Source organism: Myotis myotis, unplaced genomic scaffold (assembly GCF_014108235.1).
Source record: "Myotis myotis isolate mMyoMyo1 unplaced genomic scaffold, mMyoMyo1.p scaffold_m19_p_12, whole genome shotgun sequence".
NCBI lineage: Eukaryota > Metazoa > Chordata > Mammalia > Chiroptera > Vespertilionidae > Myotis > Myotis myotis.
Genome location: NW_023416316.1, coordinates 27095414 through 27112700, shown reverse-complemented (window position 1 = coordinate 27112700; position 17287 = coordinate 27095414). Strand labels below are relative to the sequence as shown.

At 37.7% G+C, this 17287-nt stretch overlaps 1 protein-coding gene across 9 annotated transcripts in view; it reads right to left on the bottom strand.

Annotated features, from left to right (window-relative positions):
- RNF38 (ring finger protein 38) overlaps positions 1–17287 on the bottom strand; it is a 109816-nt gene that overhangs the window by 16129 nt on the left and 76400 nt on the right. For all 9 annotated transcript variants that reach the window (XR_004971227.1, XR_004971228.1, XM_036330377.1 and 6 more), the window contains 4 exons: positions 15111–15304; positions 9016–9229; positions 1917–2084; positions 266–436 (listed from right to left, as the gene is read on the bottom strand). Coding sequence is in view for 7 of the 9 variants with exons in the window: in XM_036330377.1 (XP_036186270.1) it covers positions 266–436; positions 1917–2084; positions 9016–9229; positions 15111–15304 (747 nt within the window). In the remaining 2 variants the exon portion in view is untranslated. The remainder of the gene's footprint in view (positions 1–265; positions 437–1916; positions 2085–9015; positions 9230–15110; positions 15305–17287) is intronic.

Here is a 17287-nt window from a genome sequence, read left to right as displayed (position 1 = left end):
ATGCATGCATATAAGCATAACCAATGGATACAGACACCAGGGGTTGAGGGCATGAGTGAGGAGGTGGGGAGGTAATGGGGAGGGGTAATTGGGGGGGGGGGGTAAGGACACATATGTAATACTTTAATCAATAAAGAAAAAAAGAACCAGAAGAATGCCCAAGTTATAATTTTTAAATGGTAACAATTTACATCTACTAAATCAATCTACCTTTTAGGTCTAAACATCCTGTGAATATTAAAGACATAAAAGTAGAAATACCTACCGATCGTGATTGCTGTGTTTGGAAAGGGACAAACTGGCCTGGTGGTGGCAAATGAGGATGATGATGAGGAGAAAGGTGAGGAGGATGTAAAAGAAATGGATCACTAGAAATAAGGGGTGGGAATGCAGCATATGGTACTGGTAAGTGCTGAACTGAACAGGCTTGCAGCATCTGTAAGAGAAATTATTTTCTTGTTAAAGGTATCAGAATACATAATTAAAAACAAAACAAAACTCTATACAGTGAGATAAAAAGGTTATTGCCACGTCCCCCAAAATGTTTTAATAACCTATATCAGTGGTCGGCTAACTGTGGCTCGCGAGCCACATGCGGCTGTTTGGCCCCTTGAGTGTGGCTCTTCCACAAAATACTGACTTCTGCGCATGGGCCACGAAGTTTCAATCACACTGTACATGCGCGCCTGCACGTGGTATTTTGTGGAAGAGCCACACTCAAGGGGCCAAAGAGCTGCATGTGGCTCGCAAGCCACAGTTTGCCGACCACTGACCTATAGTAATAAAATACTAGTGTATGTTTATCTCTATTAGTAAAATACTGGTAACTAGTAATTATTCTGTATTTTATACAGTGCTTAGAAATCAGTCAAAACACCCAACTTTTACTTTAGTCTTATTAACAAGTATGAAATGGGAGAAAAACAGAGGAGTCTCTCTCTACTTTAAGATGCAGCAGATACTGCTTTCCAAGAAGCTCTCTTTGGAAATTTTTTATTTCTAAGATTTTTTTTATTTATAGGAGCCAAATTCACAACTAAGAGATTTAAGGTGCCCAATTCACAACTAAGTGATTTAAGGTCTCTCAATATTTTAAGTCTGCTGACTTAGCACACTAGTTCCATAATCTTGATTGAGAAACCAAGCTTGGGTAAATTAATGTTAAAATGGGTTGGTATTTGTATATAGGTGTTCCTTTTAATCTCACATTCAAACAAAGGTTTAGGGTTGTATTAATATATTTAGTGAAGTACTTTACTTTGAAAACATAATTGACCCTTTGGGTCATTTAAATCCCTTGGATTTCAGCAATCTCATTTGTGAAATATGGAGGCTGGACTAGGGGTGGGGGTGGGGTTGGTAGATTAAAAGATAAAGTTTAAGTTTAAGAGGCAGAAAGAAGTGGGTGGAAATCTCTGTTCTTTCATACTAACTGTCTCTATTAAGCAAGTCATTTTCATTTCATCATCTAGAAAATGGGATACCATTTTTATCACAGACTTCCTATAGTGAGGAATAAAAAGACCAAGCATTCAATGTACCTGTCAAAACCCAGTAAGTGCTGAGACTATTACTGCTGATCACTAACTAGACTTTATTACTAACTAGTTTGATATCCTATGTTAATAATCCAAGGCTAACCTAAATTAAGATTTAATTATAAACTGTGCTGATATATGAAGGAACATGCTTTGACCTTCAGGATATCCAAATATGTACAATTTAATTAATGTAAAAACATACCAAGTTTTAAAGCTAATTTATTAAACTGTTACTATAACAAAGCTATTGAGATAGCCATTGCAATAAAATAGCCTTTTTCAGTTGGGAGTGAAAAGCTACAGAAGCCAGTCTCTTAAGTTTTGTTTACTTACATAACACACGTAGCCATTCTACAGAGGAGTGCACAGACTTACCGGAGGAGGCACACTACAGACAGGGAGGTGTTGTCCACTGAAAACCACAGAGCATCCTGGGACCTGTTGTGTACTGCATGCAGGGATGTGCTGGCCTGTGCAGAGCGGAATCCCATGTGGTGCCACTGTTGTTACTGTATAAGAAACAGGGACGGTGCCCTGATGGAGCTATTAGGAAAGAAAAGCAAACTGTTAGAATTTTAACTGTCTGAATAAAACATCAACTATTAAAAGTCAAAACCTGGTCATTTATTGATTCTTCTCAGGGGCACAGTTTTCATAATGTACTTATTCAACAGTTTCAACTAAACTATTATTTGTCATTGGATAGAAAAGTTGTCTGTTTCAAAAGCAGTTTATGATGCCCACAGAACTGGGACTAAACTCTTCTCCCAAGAAGCTATCCTGAAAAGTCCAGGAAAAGAAATGAAATACTGTATTAACTCTTCTACACTGCTGAAACTTTTCTAAAGAGAAAATCTGGGGAAATGACTGCTTGCACCTTCTAATACCTGGCCACAAACAACAGGAAAAAATGTTTTGTTTAATTGCAACTAGTGAAACAACAAAGAATAGTATTTTTTTAAATATATATTTTTTTTTATTGATTTTTTTACAGAGAGGAAGGGAGATAGAGAGTTAGAAACATTGATGAGAGAGAAACATCGATCAGCTGCCTCCTGCACACCCCTTACTGGGGATGTGCCTGCAACCAAGGTACATGCCCTTGACCGGAATCGAACCTGGGACCCTTCCGTCCGCAGGCTAACGTTCTATCCTCTGAGCCAAACCGGTTAGGGCTGAAGAATAGTATTTTTAAAAAGTTAAATCATTTCCTTCTCTTTTGGTCTTATTCTCATACTATCTGTCCTACAACAATGTTAATAACATATACTCTGCATCTTTCTCCATAAGCATACAAACATATACAACCACGATTACCCACAAATTATTGTCATGTTTGCTTTTGTTTTCTTAATAGAAATGAGACATTACCTTGCAACTTATTTTTCAATTAATATTCTATATATCTCTTCAGATATGCAATCATTCTATTTGATACTAGCCAGATATTTCAAGTAAACTCACTTAACACAATCCAATTTTTCCTATACTAACGGTCATTCTACTTTTCACTCTTTTGCCAATACAAATATAATCCTATCCTATATAATGAAGCATAGTATGCAAACTGTCCCCTCGACCAGAGTTCTTCTGGGAGTTCGACCAGGGGGCGGGCCGGCCAGGGGAAGGGAGGCAGGCCCCAGCCAGCGGCAGTACCTGGCCAGCAGCCAGCAGCTGCTAGGGACCCTACCAGTGCACGACTGAACCTCTTAGTTGTAAAAAATGTCATTGAATACGGTATATAAATCCTTACATATTAGTAGCTTTTATTTGTTTCAGAGGTATTACTGGGTAAAAGGATAAATGTATTGCCCTGGGTGGTAGGCACACAATGCAGTGTGCAGATGATGTTTTATTGAGTTGTACACGTGAAACCTGTATGGTTTTGCGAATCAATGTCACCCCAATAAGTTCAATAAAAAATAAAATTTAATTTTTTAAAAAAGAGAAAGAAATAAGCACCTATTGCTTGTCATGTGTAAAAAAACCCGTCTATGTTTTATCTTTTGCTAAATGCTTTAAAAAAACAAAACCAGGGAAGTTATATGCATACTAGATGCCCAATGCACAAAATTCACGCATGGGGCTAGGCCCTCGCAGCCGTGGCTTCGTCCGGAAGGTCGTTCGGCTATCTGGTCTAATTAGCATATTATGCTTTTATTATTATAGATTATTATAGATATGAACACAGACAATAGAGTGGTGAAGGCCTGGGAAGGGCGGGTACAGGATGTCAATGGGAAACTAAGAAACAAACAGGGACATCTGTAATACTTTCAACAATAAAGAAAAAAATGTTCCAACTTTTTAAAAACAAAAATTTTTCTATCATGATGTTCTATTTAATATTGAATGCCGTTTAAGTGTAGTTTTTGTAGTTTCCATAAAAAGTAAGTTTACAGTTGTAAGCAAAATAGTTTATTATTTATTAATTATTGTATTACTAGAGGCCCGGTGCACAAATTCATGCACCAGTGGGGTCCCACGGCCTGGCCTGTGGGATTGGACCCAAACCGACTGACATCCCCCAAGGGGTCCTGAATTGCAAGAGGGCACAGGCCAGGCCGAGGGACCCCACCAGTGCACAATCAGGGCCAGGGAGAGATGCGGGAGATTGGCCAGCCAGGGGGGACCATGGTAGGGCTCCAGGGCATGTCCGGCCTGTCTCAGTCCCGATCAGCAGGACCCCAGCAGCAAGCTAACCTACTGGTCGAAGCGTCTGCCCCCTGGTGGTTAGTGCATTTCATAGCCAACGGTTGAGCAGCCTTAGAACGTCATTAGCATGTTACGCTTTGATAGGCTGAACGGATGACCGGGCACTTAGCATATTAGGCTTTTATTATATAGGATGATAGCTACATTTTATATTTTTTGCATTTAACAAAATATTTTTCTGTTATATTGGAATTAATCTCTTTGAAAGACTTCCTAATGTTGAACTTATCCTGCATTTCCAGAATAAACGCTAACATTAATTCTTTCAAGAATTCTAATAGATTTTTATATCACTAGCTATGATTTATTATTTAAAACATCTGCAGCTGTATTCAAAAGGGAAACTAGTTTGATAGTTTTGTTGTATTGTCTACGAGATTTCATTATTAAGGTTATACAAGTTTCATTAAATATACTTGGAAGCCTTCTTTTACTATGATCTGGAATATTTTAAATTGGAATGTAATAAATTACAGACAGTCCTCAGGTTGACGTACATCATTTCGTGGTTACGTCACCATCTCCCATATATTTATATTAAAAAAAAGTTCCATCATTTCGACGTATGTACATATGTGCTTTATGTTTTTTATTTATTTACCACAAGTAAAGGTCAGGAATTGTTATCTTTTAAATTTTTTTTTACTGTTTCACTTCATTATTGCTGTGTATGTGCTCCATGTGAGTGACGTAGGTGCTTATGTAGGTGGGTTCCGACTTACGGCAAAAATCACATTACACTGCGTCTTAGGGAATGGATCTGTGACATATCCTGAGGACCTACTGTATTGGCTGGCTCTTTAGAGATTAGACAATTCAGATGTAATTTCTAAAGACAGGAGTTTTATTATTTCTTTAGAGACCTGGTGCATGAATTTGTGCACCGCTGGGGTCCCTCGGCCTGGCCTGCATCCTCTTGCAATCTGGGGCCCCTTGGGGGATGTCGGAGGCTTTCATGCATGGATTTAGCCCAATCCCTACAGGCCCCGATCCTCTTTCCCCCGAGATTTATGTCTGTTCCATGTTTCCATACCTGTGTGTTGAGTGTCTGGCCCCTGATGGTCTGTGTGTGTCATAGCATATTGGACTTTTATTTTTATATATATACATATACATATACATATATATATATTCCTGCCACAGCTATTGGTCTGTTTAGATTTTTGACATCTTAGGTTGTTTTAATATTTACATATATATTTCATTTCTCAATATATATACCCAACACATAATTTGTCTTAAATGAGATCTCATCTTTTCTGAAATGTGGTCTTCTCCTTTTCTTTGATTTCATACTTAACCACCTTCTCATTCCCTTCACTTTAGTACATACAACCTAAGTATATACTTCATATTTTTCTTTGTGTTCATATGTAGTCCAACATAAGCATATTTGTCATGCTTTACAAAGTGAGACATAATACTGTCCTCAATTTTGCTTCTCTTGCTCCATATCTTGCAGATATTGCTCACATTCCTGGCAGAATTCTGATTAATTCCTTGTAATATTATATTCCATTGTATGAAGAAATTATTTATTGTACTTTTCTACTAATAATAAGCAATCACTGTTTATTCCTGCTTTCCATTTCTATGAATATGCCTATTCCAGACATTTCATATAAATGGACTCTACAATCTGTGGCCTTTCACGACTGGCTTCTTTTACTTAGCTGGTTTTCAACATTAACCTATGGTGTAGCATGAATTAGTACTATATTATTTTTTGAGTAATAGTCATTGTATGGATATAACATGTTTTATCTACTCATCAGTTGATCAATATAAGTTCCTGCTTTCTGTACATTTAATTTGTATTTAGGCACTATATCAAAATCTTTTAAAGTAGAATCTGTTTTCTTCTACAATTATATGAGGGTGAGAAAGATACAATTATTTCTTTCAATTTTTCATATCCATTAATTACTACATTATCTTATTGCATTTGGTAGAACTTCTACTATAACATTAAATAAAAATGGACAAAGTAAGCATCTCTGTAGTTTCCAATTTATCTCTCACCAATAAGGATACTTGCTGTTAGTTTTACTTAATTTCCTTATTTTATTTTATTCTAGTTTTTATTAAATTTTTGTTGTTGTTTTAATCCTCACCTGAGGTTATTTTTTTCCACTGATTTTTAGAGAGTGGAGGGAGGGAGACAGAGAGAGAGAAAAACACTGATGTGAGAGACACACATCAGGGCCGAGGATTGAGCCTGCAACAGAGGTACAAGGTAAGAGGTACATGCCCTTGACCAGAATCGAACCTGTGACCTTCAGTCAATGAGCCAACTATCAGTTTTTATTACTATTTAACTGACTTTTCAACATCTTTTGATATAATCATGTATGGTTTTCCTTCTCTTATTTGTTGATGTAATATACTTTCATATTAAACGATCCTCTCTTACTTGGGAATAAATCTTATTTGGTCATAGGTTATTTTTCTTTTGATACATTGGTAGATGGTGTTTTCTAAAGGTCTGTTGAGAAAGTCATATATTTGAGAGTTTTTTGAGGGGATTCCCATTTTTATTTGCTTTTAGTATTAGAATTATACTGGCTTCATAAAATCATTACAAAAATTACCTTAAAAAAAAAAAAAAAAAAGCCTGGAATCATTTAAATATTATTAAAATAAGTGTTTCTTGAAGATTTGAGAAATAGCTGTGAAGCCATCTGGTCACTGTGCCTTTTTAATGGTAATCTCTAATTAGCCTTCACACTACTGTGGTAATTCCAATTTTCCTATTATTCTTGAGTCAATTTTCAAACTTCCTTTAAGTTTTTTTTTTGTGCCCCCCCCCCCCAGGGTTATATATAGAATTTCATTATCATAGTTAGTAATGAAGTAATATACTTGAGCACTTACACCTGAGTACAATATACTTGTACAAGTTGAAGTGCTCAAAATAAATTAACTCATAATTCTCCCAACATCCCTTATGAAATAAGTGCTATTTTCATTTTACAACTGAACAAAATTCTTTGAATGTTTCCCACGTGTGGATATATGTCTTTTAATTATTCCTACTCTTCTTTACACTTGTCCTTTGTTCCTTAACCAAGCTCACAAGAGGTGAGGCATCCTTATCAATTTTTCAAAGCATTTTGATCCTAATTTTTAAAAGTACAACTTTCTTCCAAGGGAAGCTATGTAGAATTTACATTTCAATCCTTATATAAAAAACTAGAGGCCCGGTGCACAGATTTGGGAACTGGTGGGGTCCTTTGGAGTGGCCTGTGGGGATTAGACCGTGGCTTGTGGCTGGGGAGGAGTCTGAGCCCGAGCCCGGGCCAGGCACTGCTGCTAGGTAGGCTCGCTAGCCAAGAGCCCTGCGTCTGGTGCCCGTTGGTTAGCTGATGGTCAGTGTGCATTATAGTTACTGGTTGACCTATCAAATGGTCAACTGGTTGCTTTGGCTTTTATATATATAAACTAGAGGCCTAATGCACAAATTCATGCAAGAGTAGGCTTTCCTTCCCCCTGGCTGCCGGCACTGGCTTCCCTCAGGCACCTGGAACCCAGGCTTCCCTCCAGCCACCAGCAGGTGCCTGGGACCTGGGTTTCCCTTGCAGCCCCAGCTTCATCCAGAAGGTCCTCCAGAAGGACGTCCAATCTAATTAGCATATTATACTTTTATTATCCTATCTAATAACAGAGAAACATGGTAATTAACCGTAACTTCGCTACCCTTCCCATTGGCTAATCAGCGAGATATGCAAATTAACTGCCAGCCAAAATGGCGGCCGGCAGCCAGGCAGCTGAAGCAAACATGAGGCTTGCTTGCTCCAGTGATGGAGGAAGCCAAGGTTCCCCGCCTGCCATAGCCCAGCTCTGAGCTCCAGATGCAACAATGTTGCAGTCATAGAACCTAAACAAACCCCAGGTACCTGCTTTCAGCCAGCTCGGCCTCAGAGCTTAGAGCAGCCAGTGATGGCAACAGAGTTTCAATTGTAGAATCTAAACAAACCCAGCCGGCAACGGCCTCAGAGCTGGAGCCGGCTCTCAGCTCCAGTGACAGCTATAGAAGGTAAATAAATCCCAGAATAAAAAAGAAAAAGAAAAAAGGAGAGGCTGGGAGCTTCAGTCGCCCACCAGCCTGAAAACAGCCCTCAGCCCCTCACCCAGACTGGCCAGGCACCCCAGTGGGGACCCCCACCCTGATCCGGGACACCCTTCAGGGCAAACCAGCCGGCCCCCACCCATGCACCAGGCCTCTATCCTATATAGTAAATGGGTAATATGCAAACTGACCCCAACAGCAGGAGGACTGGGAATGACTGATCACTACGATACACACTGACCACCAGGGGGCAGACGCTCAATGCAGAAGCTGCCCTCTCGTGGTCAGGGCGCTCTCACATGGGAGGAGCTCTGCTCAGCCACAAGCCAGGCTGATGGCTGCCAGTACAGCGGTGGTGGTGGGAGCCTCTCCTGCCTCCTCAGCAGCGCTAAGGATGTCCAACTGCAGTTTAGGCCTGGAGCGGGCATAAGCCAGCAGGCAGTCATCCCCTGAGGGGTCCCAGACTGCGAGAGGGCACAGGCTGGGCTGAGGGACCCCTCCCTCCCCCCGAGTGCACAAATTTTTGTGCACCGGGCCTCTAGTTATATATAATAAACTTGTCTAAAATTGCTTATTAGGTAAAACTGTTTTAGATAAAATTAAAATAAAATTACAATAAAATACAAGTAAGTTCAATAAACTGCCACCAACTTTTAGCATCTGTATTTCTTGGACATTATGTCATTATACCTGATCATGTATGTCAACCATTACTGCATTCTGCTGGGGTGGATGAGCAGCAGGGTGTAACAGACGGGGGGATACATTCGGAGGGTGGAAGGCTCGAGGTTCCTCTATTGCTTGCTGCTGTGCATAAGGGAGATGGTGATAATTTTCATCTTGACTAATGGAATTATGTCGAGACAGTCGATCCCTTCTTCCTCTCTGGCGTCTGACAGGAGGACTGTTAACAACAAATATAAAAAAGGTCATTATAATGTTGAACGATGCAATATATCAGGATTCTGTATTGCCTCTTTTAAAAATCCATCAGTAATTTATGCTAAGGTAAGCTTGAGTATTAAATAATTCCTATAGTTCCCCATCACCTATAAAAACTTACAATGTAAATAAAATGTTTTTAAATTAAAATATATTAATATACAATGTTATCTTATTTCAGGTGCACAACAGTTATTCAACATTTAAATACTTAAAGAAATTATTACTATAAGTTTATAGTAACCATTTGATAACATACAAGGTTATCACAATACTCTTGATTATATTCCCGGTTGCCATACATTACATTCCCGTGATCTGACTTTAAAACTGGAAATTTGTATTTCTTATTCTCCTTTACCTTTTTTTTGCCCTCTATTTTATTCCCTTTCCTTCTAGCATCCATCAGCTTATTACATTATATTACATATACATTGCAATGTATATATTTTTAAAATAATGAAAATAAAATTGGTATTCAACTCTGAAAGTATTTAGAAATCAATAGCTAACTACTGTCACTTTTTTAATTGCATGAAACTGCTCATTTATAGACAAAAATTATCAAATATCAGCAATTTCATATGGTTTTAACCTATTATTTTTCTCCCTTTATTTTATAAGCATTATATAATAAAATTTAATCTGCATATACCTTTGTCAGTATTCATTTCACATATGCCTAATGGGAACTTTTACATTTGTCTAAAACATACAGAATGATATATTTCCTATATGCCCAAAATTATAATTTTTAAAATAAGTAGAAAATTCATGAAATAACTAAAGAACATTTATTGACAACTACAAATATAACAAAATTGAGTAAATGCTGAGAATGGAAATGATTGGGAGATAGTGTCAGATAAATAGTCCATTAATACATAGGATTTTCAGTTAGAATCTGATTATTGAAGGAAATCACTTTTACTCTCCATGCACTAGTCATCTACATAGTTTAACACAAATTTAACAAGTATTTTGACTAGACTTTCATTTTCTATTTTCCTGTAATTCCACAATTTATTTCAACTGCTTTTTACAATGGCTCAGCACCAATGCAACTTGAAAAAGCAGCAGGTCTCATTATAATGTACTCAGCATCGGTAACAAAGGCTAAACAACCCCCTCATAGACACAGCTGCACAGCCATCTCAGCAATCTTTATTGATGTCAGGTCACCTCTCTCTCAATTGTCCCACTTTGCACCTCTAAATTTGTTTTCTCTCACTCCCAACTGCTCAGTCTTAGAGTAAACAAAGAACACTGCTTTGTGGCATTAACTCAATAGTGCTCTTGATACCATCCCCCAGGCTATTGCTACATGAATTGCTTCTTTCATTTTTATTAGCATATCTTTTTGCATTTTCCCTTCAAAACCTATATATTGTACTTCATTGAATTTAAGATGCCATCCACCTTAAACTCACTTTTAAAATGTTTTTTCTGAGATAATTTTAATATAGTTTCGCAAAACCCTCAACCAGCATTCCTTCATGCTAGTATCTTCCATTAGCTTAGAAAAATCATCAAAAGAAAGAAACCTCAGCATCACACCATCAATTAATGAACAAGATGTATTGAGATTTTATCAGTTTATCCACCAATGGCCCTGATCACTGTTTTGAAATCCAAGGCAGGATCTTATTATTGCATATAGTTTTCATGTTTCCTAACTTAATTTCTCCAATCTGTCACATTTTCTCAGTCTTTCTTTATCTTTCATGACCTTGAAACCTCTGAAGACACAGACATTTACTCTTTAGAATGTACCTCAACTTGGGTTTGTCTGATGTTTTCTCATGATCTGCTTGAGGTTATGCATTACTGGACAGGATACAGAGGTGACATGCTCTTTCAATACATCATAGTAAGGAGCATAGTACATCAGTATGTATCATTGGTATATATTTATCATTATATATTTATCATTATATATATATCATTGGTATATATTTATCATTTATATATATCATGATATATATATCATTGACCACTTGGCTAACTTGGTGTCTGCCAACACCCCCTACAAAACCATTCTTCCTTCGTAACTACTAATCTGCTTCTACTGAAAGTTTGTCAATAATTTTACATGTATGAATGAATGGTCAACAATCATTATGGTATTCTAATAGTGATTTTCTAGTCCCCTTATTTCTTCTACATGTATTAATTGGAATTCTTTAAGGAACAGCTGCCACATCTTTCCCATATATTTGTTTACTGTTATTTATAATCATGTGCTCATGGATATTTATTTTATTATCTACACTAATAAAAGAGAAAGATGCAAATTGACTGCAGCTTTTCAATGCCCACCAGCCAATCAGGAGCGAGTATGCAAATTAACCCAACAAAGATGGTAGGTTAATTTGCACACACAGGCACTGAGCAGCCAGAGGCGGGTTCCGCACTGCCCCAGCCACTCCGGGCCTCTGGGCAGCGTGGGAAGGCGGAAAGGCAGCTCTAGGCTGGAGCGAAGGCAGTGCTGGCAGCCAGGGGAAGGAAGGCCCATTCTTGCACGAATCTTCATGCATCGGGCCTCTAGTTTTGGTTATAATATACACTACTGTTTTATTTTGTTGTTCAAATTTTTTCAACTTATCCAATGGGAGCACTTTCAAGTTCAGTTCCTGTGACCTTTCACTATGTCCTTATCCTTTTGAGCACTTCCTTAATATCTGACACCACAATATGCTGTGGTTTATCTTATATTTTCCCTACACCAGTTCTGGAATTAACCAGGTCTCCAAAGAGCCTTGGAATCTTTAATTGCAGAGTGGCTGATATTTTGAAGCCAGGTGTGCTCACTGCTACATGGGAGTCATACCAACTGTTTCTAGTCTCTAAGAGAACATAACAAGAAATTTTGCCCATGCATACTAATTCATGTATTTTGCACATATCTTTATATCTGTACCAGTATTTTATTTTAATTACTTACTAGAGGCCCGGTGCACAAATTCATGCATGGGTGGGGTCTGGCTGGCCCGCCCCATCAGGGGGAGGGACTGTGGGCAGTTGGCCCCACCCCTTGGTCGAACTCCTGGTCGAGGGGACAATTTGCCTTTTATTATATAGGATTTGAAGAGCTAATTGACTTTAATTAAGTAATTATGAATACAGCAGCAAGTATCCCATATAGCAGTGATTCCCAAAGTGGGCGCTACCGCCCCTGGTGGGCACTGCAGCGATCCAGGGGGGCGGTGATGGCCACAGGTGCATTTGTTTTAACTTTTTTTGTATTACCTTTCTATTCTGAGTTCAATAAATAGTTTCATAATTTCAAACTTCAATGTTTCTAATTTACAGCTTTATTTTACGAAAAAGGTAGAAACATTAATACATATATCTTTCTGTTTAATTGCTATTAAAATTTTAAAAAAAATTAATTTCCAGGGGGTGCTGAGTAATATTTTTTCTGGAAAGGGGGTGGTAGGCCAAATAAGTTTGGGAACCACTGCCATATAGCAACTAGATGGGTGCTACCTGCAAAAATATTTTAAAGGACTGTTTTATGTATCACAAAAAAAGAAGAAAAATTTTTTCAATTAAATTATGATATAGCATCATCTTTAAGTCTTTATTTGATGTTAAGATGTGAAAGCTTTATATTCTATATATATATTCTATATGCTCACATCACTCATTTCCTGATAAAAATCTCAACCTGCCTATGCACTTTAAGAGCCCCCTTTTAGATTCATTTTGTTATCACTTGCTCTTACTCTCACTTCCCTACACTAAAATAATTTCAATAATGCTCAAACCAAACACAAATTAATATCCAAGTCCTCGCCGAAACCAGTTTGGCTCAGTGGATGGAGCGTCGGCCTGCGGACTGAGGGGTCCCGGGTTCGATTCCGGTCAGGGCATGTACCTGGGTTGCGGGCACATCCCCAGTGGGAGATGTGCAGGAGGCAGCTGATCGATGTTTCTCTCTCATCGATGTTTCTAACTCTGTATCTCTTTCCCTTCCTCTCTGTAAAAAATCAATAAAATATATTTAAAAAAAAAAAATCCAAGTCCTCATTCTGACATGTAAGTCCCTTTACGATTTTGGTTCCTATCTTTCCTGTATTCCTCTCATTAAATCTCTGTGCGTCTTTGTGATAGAACATTTAGAAAGAACTATGAGAAAAATTTAGAAATGAGAAATAGTGATAAAAGATGGACAAATATTTCTTTCAGTTGACTTTACAATGGTGATAGATACTTACTTTGTCATTTTGTTTTAGGTTTATCACTTGTAAATAGTGCAAAGCTGTTTCCTCCTGCCTTCTGTTGGACTAAATTTTCTATGTATGCTGTTATCTGTTTCATTGTGTATAAGCTATACATTCTAGTTCTATTCTTCTAGTATTTTACCCTTAATTTTTTTTCAATCCTCACCCAAGTATATGCTTACTGATTTTTAGACAGAGGGAGGAGAGAGGAAGGAGGGAGGGAGAGAAGAAAGCAGAGAGAGGAGGGGGGAGGCGGGAAGGAGATGGTGGGAGAGGGAAAGGGAGAGATTAGTTGCCTCTCGCACACATCCTGACTGGGGATCAAACCTGCCACCCAGGTATGTGCTCTGATCAGGAATCGAACCTGACACCCTTTGGTGCATGGGACGACACTCCAACCAACGGAGCCACACCAGCTAGGGCTATATAAAAACTTTCTTTCCCACATTTTCCATTTTGCCCTTTTACACTACAGTCTAGGAAGATTCCTCCACTTGATATTCCATAAAGGAAGACACTTTTTTTGTCCATTTATTGAGTTTTTAATTTTACCAATAAGAATTTTAGTTGATTTTTATAAAATCAATCTGCTCACCCTAACCGGTTTGGCTCAATGGATAGAGTGTTGGCTTGTGGACTCAAGGGTCCCAGGTTCGATTCCGGTCAAGGGCATGTACCTTGGTTGTGGGCACATCCCCAGTAGCGGGTGTGCAGGAGGCAGCTGAATCAATGTTTCTCTCTCATCAATGTTTCTAACTCTCTATCCCTCTCCCTTCCTCTCTGTAAAGAATCAATAAAATATATATAAAATTATTTTTTAAAAATGAATCTGCTCTTGCATCTCTCTCATATTCCACTTATTCTAAGTCTATTTTGTTCATTCCGTTTCTTCAAGTTATTTGTTTTATTGAGTTCAGTGCTCTTCTTTCAAGTTGGGTTTTCCTCAAATGTTTAGTAATTTCCTTTCTGTGTGTTCATCTTTGTAGTTTAAATTATGCTAGACTATTGTTGAATATTGCATCTATTTGCACAGCCTGCTTCTGGAAGAAAATCTGGCAGCTAAGCTTATAGCTAGCCTATAATGAAGTATTAAAGGGAGAATGGACTAAGGAGAGTAACACACTGCCGGGTAGAATATAGGCTTATGGGTAGCTGGTTTACCATGAATGTAGAGCATGATACTTTTCTTCAATTTGAGGACCCAGAGCTAGCTCCTACTACCATGTAGAAACAGGCACATCTGACACGCCCTTTCTAGTCCAGAGCATTTCCTATGATCTAGCAATTGCATTCCTAGGCTTTTGAAGAGATACAAACATTCCATCCATAAAGTCTTCCTAACTCAAGATTTAACAATATTTCTTAGGTTATCAACAAATGGAACATGAAAACAGTTGTCCCACCCTAAAGATGTACTATTTCACTGGAAGAAGAAACGTATGACCTTAGACAACAACAAAAGAGGAAGAAACTCAGGAAGAAATGTATCCCCCTAGAAAGGAAAGGCAAAGGCCAAACAAATCCCATGAAAGAGAGGACTGAGAGTTGAACTAAACATTCTTAGAGTCACTCTTCATAGAAAGAGTCCACACTTTTGTAAGAAAACAATCAACTAACCTTCTTCTGTTGCGGGCAGGTGTGTTGCATCGTTCCCCTGAGAAGTGATGTTGACTTGGTCGAACTGAAGGGGGCTGCCTATTTGATGTCATCTCCCATGGTCGCATTGGTGGTGAGGGAGCTGGTGATGCTGATGTATAATCAAAGACTGAATGAGAGAGGCGCTGTCTCTTGGGACTTGGACTATCTTCACTCTGCCAATGCAACAAAAATCAATCATCCAAATAAGACCTTTTAAGGATTTTAAATTACTGTGTATGCATAGATATTTAAATATATCAGTGGTTCTCAACCTTCCTAATGCCGCGACCTTTTAATACAGTTCTTCATGTTGTGGTGACCCTCAACCATAAAATTATTTTCGTTGCTACTTCATAACTGTAATTTTGCTACTGTTATGAATCATAACGTAAATATCTGATATGCTATATGTGTTTTCCGATGGTCGCGACCCACAGGTTGAGAACTGCTGAAATATATTTACACTCAAGTGTAGAGGAGGAGAAAAATACACTATTAACTAAAATTAAATACCTTTAAAGAAAAAGATTCTGGGGGACAGAGGAGGAGAGATAAAGAGTAAGTAATATCAAATGAAAAGTAAGCTCTGTTTCTTAAAAATAATCATAAAATTCATCAAATAACAACATACAAGGTACACAATAGGGTAATAAGCAATTGTATATTTAATCATCTCTTAAACCCCTTGAGTGCCGGGGAGCGCAATCGCGCTCCTCCTGTCCTTTGCCAAAAGTGCCAGGAGCACTATCGCGTTCCTCCTGCAGTGTCCAGTTCTAAGTCTGCTTTTATTAGTGATGGTGATATTGCTAAATATGTCAATTCTTGCTGTGAAGATGATGATTTTGTGGAAGATACTGAATATGAAAAAAAAAGGATATTGAATATGTAACTTCATTTACTTGCGATTCATAATTTTTTTTCTAAACTGCTGTAAAATCAGCAAAAATGCCTTGGCAATTTTAGCATAGTTCCTAGAATATTGGTTGGCACTCAAAGGGTTAAAATCTCCATTCAACTGAGAAACTCCATTATGCTCTCCCATCAGTTAACAGTTGCTCTTTTAGGAATCAATTTGTAGCTGAGAGATCAATTTAGGAGGGGGTATAATTTAAGTAGGCCCTTGATTCTAAACCACACTCCTCAGCATCCTTATTTCTGTTGTTTAAAGTCATTAATTACATTTATTTTCTTTAATAAAAGTTACTTGGATAAAATAAGGCTTATATAAAACAGATAAAAAGAAATAGTCAACAGATCTAAATCAGCAATTTTCCACCAGTGTGCCGCAATGATTTTTAAAACATGCATTACCTGGATATTTAGTCGGGGCACTGACCTTTCCTTCCTTTAGATTGTCAAATTTAAAAAATGACAACAACCAATACAACAATAGCTGTCCGGTGCAAATAAATCAAAATTATACTTTTGGACTAAATCAGCAAAATATGTATTTTTTGGTGTGCCACAGAATTTCAGTAAGTAGGTTCTGTATGTCATGAGATGAAAAACAATGAAAAATTGCTGATCTAGATTATCACTTCTTAACTAGAATGTCACAGCATTTTTGGAAAGACATGGAGTTTCAGATAGATCATGAGAATGGATGATTCAAAACTTATGTTACATGCTGGCACATAGTATCAAGTTTTCAAGAATCATAGCATTGCTTACTAGCTATAAAATTGGTATGGATCACGTCATTGAATTAACTCCCCCCACACAACTCAATTTCCCAATTGAGCCTCACCAAAACTGTCAAAATTACAAATGAACTCAGAGTCTGATTAAGGCTGTGTTCCTAAAAGAACCTCTCCTAACTTCAATCTACTCTTGGCCACTTCTAATTATTTGGGTAATACAGCACTTTTGATTGTAAAATAATTGGTACCTGTTGCTAGCAAAAAAATCAGTAAGTATATGGTGCTACTTACTACAACATTAGATTTTAAGAGATAACATAAAACAGAACTGACTAAACTATTAGGAAAGAAGCAAACTGCTAAGTGATTATTTTTGATCATTCCAAATATTTTAACAGAGGTATTTCCAAAAACCACATAATTTTCCTTCTATGTTTAAGAATATTATTTCAAATTTGTCATTGTAACTAAAACAAAATAGTTTTCAGAACCATATACTCTTTGTAACTTTTTGCC